This window comes from Otolemur garnettii, unplaced genomic scaffold (genome assembly GCF_000181295.1).
Source record: "Otolemur garnettii isolate 467f Iridium unplaced genomic scaffold, OtoGar3 scaffold00013, whole genome shotgun sequence".
Lineage (NCBI taxonomy): Eukaryota > Metazoa > Chordata > Mammalia > Primates > Galagidae > Otolemur > Otolemur garnettii.
Window position 1 is genome coordinate 8,859,209 of NW_003852408.1, and position 9,147 is coordinate 8,868,355.

Consider the following 9,147-nt stretch of genomic DNA (forward strand, 5'->3'; position numbering starts at 1 on the left):
GTTTCAACAGACATTTCCATGAAAGATTAAAATGTTAGTTTTTACAAGAATATAATATGCTTCCCTTGAGTACATAGTATGTTCCCAGACAGAGTTACATCTCAGGGTAGCTTTTCAATTAAGAACTGATTGTCTAAGACTTTACGTGTGTGTGTTTTACAGAAAGTAATGGCCAAGCACATTCCTACTGTCAGTCTCCCCCTGTAGAACCCGCAGTGCGCTGCGATCCTCCCTTCCCTGGCCACGCCGCCTTCTCCACCCGCTTCCATACTGTTCTCAGCTCCAAGGCAGCTGCAGCAAGAGGCTCCTTTGCTCTCTGGCTTCATGTGGGATTGTCTAGTGGGGACCAGCAGGTGGTAGGGGTGAGGGAGAGGTGGGGACACAGACTCCTCGGCTCTCTCCCTACAGAACCAGTGGAGCACTGTGGCCTCTTCCAAGGCTCAGCCCCTGCCAAGGGTGTTCCAAGAGCTCTTTCTCTCTGGGTCCCCACCCCTCCCACTCCCAGCCTAAGGCTGGCAGTGGTGCCCACTGTTTGTAGCTCAGGGAACTGTCTGTGCTGTTTCTCTATATTCCACCCGTGGCTTGTAAACTCTGCCAAAAAGCGACCCAATTTGATGTCTTACCTGTGTCCTGTCCACCCCCACTGCTCTGTACTGAATTCAGAGCAGGATAGGAGCATCTCCTGCTCAATGCTCTTCTCGTTCCCACACAAGTGACGTTTGGGGTCACCCTTCTTGTACTTTCTGTGCCTGTGATGGGGTTTTACTGAGTAATACGGAATTGGACCCAGCTCCTCTGTGGGCCCTGCGGGGAGCCTGAGGGCATCTTACATTCTCTGGCTTTTTGCTTTGGGCAACAAAGCAGCTTATCACCCTGAGACAAGGCAGGTCTGTCTGATGGGGCCGTGAAGGTCCCCAGCAGCCATGTTTTCAGGACCACAGCCTGCTGTTGCCTCACACTCCAGCCAACTCACACAGCCTGGGCTCAGGCAGCCCTGCCCAGGTTCCCACGGCCTGTGGTGCCACCTGGGCCTAAGCCAGGCCTCCCGCTCTCAGTCACTTTGCCACAACATTGTCATTTAATTTATCTGTCTTCTTGACACTCTCCCAGGATGTCATGAAAATCCCTGAGAAGACTCACTAGGTAACAGTGAGGAGTGAGGGTGAAATAGAAGGGGAGGGGAAAACCCTCTGACATGTACCCCCAAAGCGTGAGCACCTCAAGAACAGAAACTTTTCTGTTAAAAACAAACAAAAAAAGCTTTAAAGTTATTTTTAATAGAAGTGTATATCACACACACTGCAAAATCTTCAAATACACAATAGATAAGGAAACCTTTCCCTATTTTCATTCTTATTCCTGGGATTAAACACCCCTATTAATTGCCGGGTTTATAATTTGAGACCTTTCCTATGGATATTTACAGCATATATCTATGAACCTTCTGAACACACACAGGATTAAACTGTGATTTCTATTCTATAATCTGCTTTATTCATCATGTAGTATATCACAGAAAACTTTGTATGTCAGTTTGTGAGAATGTACCTGGTCCTCTGTCAGCTGCATGATACTCCACACCGTAGACATACCAAAACACCCTATGGGTGGCCATTTATATTTTCCCTGTAATAAAAAAACACTGCACTGAGTATTCTTGTATGTGAGTCTTTCTATCCCGTTATCAGTACTTATAAAGGGAATTTTCCTTGAACAGGAATTGCTGAGTCAAAGTTGTGATTTTTTTTCTATAGTTGTGAATTTAGATATTAGAGGCTTTATTTTGAAAAAGACCACAAAGAATAACCAAATTTACGTCCCCTCTTCCTTTCTTCTCTGAGTTTCCGCTTGCTCCTCTTTGCCCGCATTACTTCTCTACTTGGTTGTCTGCTAAATTCTCGTTTCATGAACTACACATATTACCACCCTGGCCGTTAGCTCCCCCTGGCAGCTCCTTAGCCGCAAATGGCACCAACACACACCAGTGGCTTACGCCATTTCTCCTTCCCCGGCAGCTCCCCCCAGACTCCCTCCGGACTCCAGCCCGTGCAGTCTGAGCAGCAGGAATCAGGTAAAGGAAGGGTGTCTGGGATCCTGGTGTCAGAGCATAGAGCCCTCTTTTTATTTATTTTTTTAATTTTCATTTATTTCAATTAAAAAGATTAAATTACAACAGGTACGTAAATAATAGTTGCAATAGTTATATGAGGACATCTATTTTTTATTTTTCCAAAACACATATTTCAATTTCCACTGAGGTATGGTCTGGACAGCTCCTTGGGAGTTCAGCATAGTTCCTTGCAGCGGGAGGTAATCAGAGGGCCTTTCATCTGTAAAGCTTTGTGATATTAAATATTTGAGATACTCTCTTTGATTTTACAGGCAGAGAAGAGCCCTTAACATTTCCGTGAGCCTAGTTATGCCCTCTCTGGTAGCACTTACAGTGGGAATCAGAATACTTTAGGGAGCTTTCTAGAAAAACCAGGGTACCCCCAAAGCACCACTTATAAAAAATGCTAACTCTTCTCCACATTTTTAATACTTGATTCTTTGCCTGTTATTTCTCATTGAAAGCTGTGTTTCTCGCCATCTATCTAAGAGGAAAGACTTCTTCTCCCCTTTTTATCTCTGCTCCTTTTCAGAATGAATGAACTTGCTTCAAGTTTTTATAGACTGTAGAAATTATTCTCATTGAAGAATACACAGTTGATTTTCTAGAGGGAAAAGAGAGAGCCTGGGGTAGAGCATTTTAAAGGGAAGAGCTCTGAGACAACCAGAGGCTTCATAAATGTACACAACTATTATCCCAATCATAACTTTAAAAAATGAAAATGTAATAAAATAAGGGTATCTTGCACAGTGGCTCACACCTGGGACTATGAGCGCTGTGGTAGGCTGAGGCTAGAGGATTTCTTGAACTCAGGAGTTCAAGACCATCCTGAGCAAGAGTGAGACCCTGTCTCTACTAAAAATAGAAAAACTAGCCAAGCGTTGTGATGGGCACCTATAGTCCCAGCTACTCGGGAAGCTGAGGCAAGAGTTTGAGTTGCTGTGAGCTAGGCTGATGCCAAGGAACTCTACCCACGGTGACAGAGTGAGACTCTAAAAAGTAAAAATTGAAAAGAGGCTCCATGTTTTGACACTGGGCTCCCAAATACCCTTCCCTGAACTGATTCATTCTGCCAGACGCTGCCCAGGAGCCGCATTCCTTCTGCCCAGGGCAGCAGGTGTGGTTTCCCCAGGTGGGTCGATGTTGCCTTTAGGCTGTGAGCAGTGATGTCACATTCCAGAAGTGAGGCATTTTACAAAGCAGCTCACATCAACAGAGGGAAGCTCGTGCTGTGTTCCAGACTGCGCTGGGCACTCCGTATGTGTCATCTCACTGAATTTTCCTACCTCTGTAAAGTAGGTGCTGTCCTTGTAGCATGTTACAGATGAGAAAACTAAGACTTGGAGTTAGGAACTTGCCAGAGTCCCAGAGTGAGGGTGCTGGTGGTGTGGGATTTGAACACAGATCGCAAAGCTCCACATCTTGTGTCCTTTAGAGTCTGCTCAGGTCCCCCATAAAAGGGTGTTGTGTGAATAGTACTTTAGTAACCAGGTGGAAAGGGAGGAAGGGTGTTAATTCTGTCTCCTTAAGCCACCAATTAAAAATAAGCATGGGGACGTCTAGAAGCATGCTGTCCACCATTGGCCAGAAACAGAAGTCAGTCAGTACTAAGCAGATATGAGTAACTAGATGCAAAGTGTTCATGGTCATCCATATTACTGAGGGGTCACCAGTGGATCCAGGCGAGGACGGATTAACTGGTGGACAGGGGCATGCTCTCTCTCCCTCCCTCAAACACAGCAGCTCATCACTTTTCATTATTCATAACCTCCATCCTTCTTATCAGAACAGTAAACACTTCTAGACGCAGTTAATGCCTCCTTATTTCATGCCCTGGAGCAATCGTTTATTAGCTGCTTCCCAAATTTCACAGTTTCTAAAAATTGGCCCTGCCAGAGTAGGGATGTAATGTTTTCTTCGAGGATTAAAGAGCTCATTAGGAAGTGTTTTCGGTTTTTTTTTTTTCTCACTTTTCCATTGATTTTTCAGTTTCTGCTGAGACTGTTTTATTACACAGGCTGAAAGTAAAGATGAAGAGTCCTATCTTTGGTTCTTAGGTAGCCCCAAGACAGAAGCCAGACTAGAGAGCGTTCCACACACACCTAGGGCTGAGGCAGGCCGTGCGGAGTTGCTGAACAGCTAGAAAAAAACATAGTGGGATGTTTATGGTGGGTGCCTATAGTCTCAGCTACTTGGGAGGCTGAGGCAAGAGGATCACTTGACTTGAGCCCAAGAGTTTGATGTTGCGTTGAGCTAGGGCACCATGGCACTCTCTCTACCCGGGGCAATAGAGAGTGAGAATTATCTCAAAGAGAAAAAAAAAAAGATGCAGGGAGGGAGGGAGGGAGGAAGGTTGCTTTCTCCTTTTCTTCTTTCTTAGCTGTGTTGTTCTTCTAGATTACTTACAGGATGAGGAGAGGACTGACATTCATTAAGCACCAGCACAGGCCAGGCCTGTATAAGTCCCTTAGGTATGTTTTTTTCTCATTTAATCATCACAGCAACCCTGTGAGGTCCTGTGATAGCTTGATATTTCCATTCTACATACAAGGAGGCACAGGTCACCAAGGTCACCAACCTCTTCTTTAAAAGTTTGAAGTATTGGCTCGGCGCCTGTGGCTCAAGTGGCTAAAGCACCAGCCACATACACCTAAGGTGGCGGGTTCGAATCCAGCCCGGGCCTGCCAAACAACAATGACGGCTGCAACCAAAAAAAATAGCCGGGTGTTGTGGTGGGCACCTGTGGTCCCAGCTACTCAGGAGGCTGAGACTAGAGAATCGCTTAAGCCCAGGAGTTGGAGGTTGCTAAAACGTTATTTCACTTCCAAGAAACACAGTCAACGGTGTCCGTTCTGATTCACCCAGAATCAGAGGATGCAGCAAGTTGCAACTTGCTTGACTTATGGGTGTTGCTGGTAGGGCTTCATTTGTTTCTGCCCATGGATTTTGTTTCTTGATTTTTAAGCATCTCAAAACTTTTAGAATGACCCATGTCGTAGTTGCTGGAGTGAGTGGAGAGTGGGTAGGGAGCCAGGGAGTGAATCGAGATCACCTTTGGCATTAGACACTCCTGGCCCTCCTGCTGTCAGGTGTGTTTTTCGCAGTTCCTTAATTTCTCCAAAGAGGCCTCGTCACCTGACAGTCAGACCAGTTATGCTCACCTCCTGGGGTGCTGCAGATTCTACATCTGTTGAAGTTATTGGAATGGACCAGGCACAGAATAGGTCTTGTCCTAAAGGGTGGACACTATGTATCTTCTTTCTCTTTACATGCCCATGTAGCCTCATCAAAATGAGCACTCTAGGTGATTACATTGTACTGTATAGGGCTGTGGTCCCCAACCCCCAGCTCGTGGACCAGTTCCACGGAACTGGGTGGCACAACATTACCACCCAAGTTCCACCTCTTATCCTAATCCCACAACCCCATCCTGGAAAAATTATCTTCCGTGAAACTGGTCCCTGATGTGAAAAGGTTTGATCTTTGGCCTGTTAGGAACCAGGCTGCACGGCAGGAGGTGAACCGCGGGCCAGCAAGCAAAGCTTCGTCTGTGTTTGCAGCCGCTCCCCATGGCTCACATCACGGCCTCAGCTCCACCTCCCATCAGATGCCCCCCACCCTTCCCCTTCCATGGAAAAATTGTCTTGCATGAAATTGTTCCATGGTAACAAAAAGATTGGGGGACCACTGGTGTATGGGATTCCTTCTAAAAGAATGGATTTTAGCTGCTTTTATCTGCCACCAAAAAACCCCAGACAAAACAGGTGACTGTGTGAGATGATGGGCGTGTTAATTTGCTGCCTTCTCCAGTGGAGGGTCCGTTTTACTATCTGTATGGATCACAGAACATCATGCTGTATCCTTAATACACACATGCAATTTGGTTTTTTTGAACTAAATTTTTTAAAAAAACAAATGAGGCTAAAGCAGCTCAGATTTATTCTTTTATTCACTTAAGGGTCAACTTCTTGCAAAGCACTGAATCCTAAGTGCTTTATGTGATCTAGTTAAATTCTACTTGGCAGAATTAAAATGATTTTAGTGACGCCCAAAGGCATTCTGTCTAGACTGGAAGAAGAGAATTCTTCAGTGGAGAGGGAAGAAATAATTGTCCTTATCTTTGTCCTTCTAAGGAAGCTATCTGTGGGAAAGGGACGTTCTCCAGCTGATTTGCCCTCTTCCCTCTGAAGCCACCCTGGTGACCAGCAAGCACACACGCCACTTCTAGAAGCTGTAGGAGACACTGAACCTGCCTCTGATTTCTTTAGGGTCGACAAGCACCCCCAATGACTTGTGGTACAACTTCATTGAACTGCCCTACCATGGGGAGAGTGTCAGCATGCTGATTGCACTGCCAACCGAGAGCTCCACCCCCCTGTCGGCCATCATCCCTCACATCAGCACCAAGACCATAGACAGCTGGATGAGCACCATGGTGCCCAAGAGGGTGCAGGTCATCCTGCCCAAGTAAGTAGCCCTCTCCCTGGGACACGGCGGTGGGATTGTTCAGCCAGTAGCTACAGTACTGGATACAAGACAACAAAATATGAGGCAAAAATGGGGCAGAAATTGCATAGTGAGAATACTAGGCTGTGGTTTTCTAAAGGTTTTAAAAAAACTCTTTGTGCTGCTTGCGGGGTAGGATACCAATAATAAGAAAGGAGATGAGGGGGCATCTTTCGTACAGAGCCTCCCTCCCTCCCTCCGTATGAGGGCCTGCTCTTCTTAACGTCCTTCACTGTGTTCAAAAGACTGGAAAACACGTGTATATTTCAGAGACACATGTATTCCAAAAACTGAAAAGCTATGTATGTAGCATAGATGAAATAAAGATTAATAGAGCCCCTGTGCGTTTTGATAAGAAGACTTCATTTTACTTATTTCTTAGGTCTTAGCTAGAAGTTGCTGAAGACCAAGGCCCAAAAGCTGGGTGGTAAAGAAATATTTTGAAACAACCTAGATAGAATTCTTACATTAGTATCTAAGGCAGTTTTTCTATTATACGCTAAACATAAAATATAGATGTCATTTGAGCCGTATGACTTGAAGCCAAGGGAAGAGTAATCCCAAATTCTATTTGAATCCGAAATTTCTAAGAGGTCAGAGAATGCTCTGTCCAGACCAGTGAAGGAGGCAATGAATTGTGGTCCCCGCTCTGTGAATTTGTCAACATTAACTGTTCTCCCACTCTCCAGAGCTTTTAATAGCCCGGGCCTCTGTGGTAGTAGAGCGTTCCAATTGCTTTTGATTCTTCACTGAGTTAAGTAATCAGAGTAATACATTCACGATAATTATTAGTAATCCTCTCGAGATTATTTTTTTCTAGTAAAATTAAGGCTTCAAGTAGGCAATACATGATATAAATGAACAAGATGATGGCATTGTTAGGCTTCACTGTGCGAAGAGCAGGAGAAGCCTTACAGGATGAAGTCAAGTCTGGTAAACATCCTCTGACAATAGTTTTAATAACTAAGATTTACCTACGTATGGTCCCCAGGCTAGATAGGCCACACATATCCAAGAAACCCATGTTACACCCAAGTGTAATACCATATCACTTATGCCTAACGTTTGCTCCTGGTTTAACAGGAAGATAATTTCAGTCCCAGCATGAACTATCAGGAGGGAATCGCCTCTCTTTTAACCATTTGCTGTCCTATAAAGCAGTGGTTCTCAGTCTTCCTCTTGCCACAACCTTTTAATACAGTTCCTCATTTTGCGTGACCCCCAACCATGAAATTATTTTTGTTGCTGCTTCATACTGTAATTTTGCTGCTATTATGAATTGTAATGTAAATATCTGATATGCAGGATGGTGTTAGGTGACCCCTGTGAAAGGGTCATTCGACCCCCAAAGGGGTCACAACCCACAGGTTGAGAACCGCTGCTATAAAGGAGGGCGTTTCTTACTATAGTCAAATTGGATATGGGGAAGAAGAACTATAGCTGATATAGGAAAGAACTATAGATGTTCCAGAGCACTAGGACCTTGTTAATTCTCTGAACCTCCACATAAGAATAAAAAAGTGGTTTTGTAGATCTTCCAAAGTATCAGAACAGGGACCCTGTGGCACATGAGGGTGACAATGGCCATACTTGCTGTACTGCTCATTTGCCAACTAAACGTTTGAGAAGTGAGTTTTTCCCTGCTTACCTGGTATTTATTATTAATTTGGGGATTAAAATTTAATATATAGTTCAGATTGGTGTTCAGATCTTACTTAAAAAGGCATCAAAAAAAAAAAAAAGGAATTGATTTGTAAGTGTGCCCCGATTGTCCCATTCTCGGTTTGTAAGCGTGCCCGATTGTCCCGTTATTGGTTTGTAAGTGTGCCCAATTGTCCCATTCTCGGTTTATAAGCATGTCCCGAGTGTCCCATTATCGGTTTGTAAGCATGCCCAAGTGTCCCACTATCGGTTTGTAAGCGTGCCCAATTGTCCCATTATCAGTTTGTAAGTGTGCCCAATTGTCCCATTATCAGTTTGTAAGTGTGCCCGAGTGTCCCATTCTCGGTTTGTAAGTGTGCCCGAGTGTCCCATTCTCGGTTTGTAAGTGTGCCTGATTGTCCCATTATGGGTTTGTAAGCGTGCCCGATTGTCCCATTATCAGTTTGTAAGCATGCCCCAATTGTCCCATTATCGGTTTGTAAGCGTGCCCCGATTGTCCCATTCTCGGTTTGTAAGTGTGCCCGATTGTCTCGTTATGGGTTTGTAAGCGTGCCCGATTGTCCCATTATCAGTTTGTAAGCATGCCCCGATTGTCCCATTATCAGTTTGTAAGCGTGCCCGAGTGTCCCATTCTCAATTTGTAAGTGTGCCCAAGTGTCCCATTCTCGGTTTGTAAGTGTGCCTGAGTGTCCCATTCTCGGTTTGTAAGTGTACCTGAGTGTCCCACTATCAGTTTGTAAGCGTGCCCAAGTGTCCCATTCTCGATTTGTAAGCGTGCCCAAGTGTCCCATTCTCGGTTTGTAAGCGTGCCCGAGTGTCCCATTCTCGGTTTGTAAGCGTGCCCGAGTGTCCCATTCTCGGTTTGTAAG

General features: G+C 44.9%; 1 protein-coding gene across 1 annotated transcript in view; it reads left to right on the forward strand.

Moving 5' to 3' along the window:
* Positions 1 to 9,147, forward strand: part of SERPINE2 (serpin family E member 2) — a 27,900-nt gene that overhangs the window by 10,687 nt on the left and 8,066 nt on the right. The window contains exon 4 of the mRNA XM_023510355.1: positions 6,379 to 6,577. Coding sequence (XP_023366123.1) covers positions 6,379 to 6,577 — 199 coding nt within the window. The remainder of the gene's footprint in view (positions 1 to 6,378; positions 6,578 to 9,147) is intronic.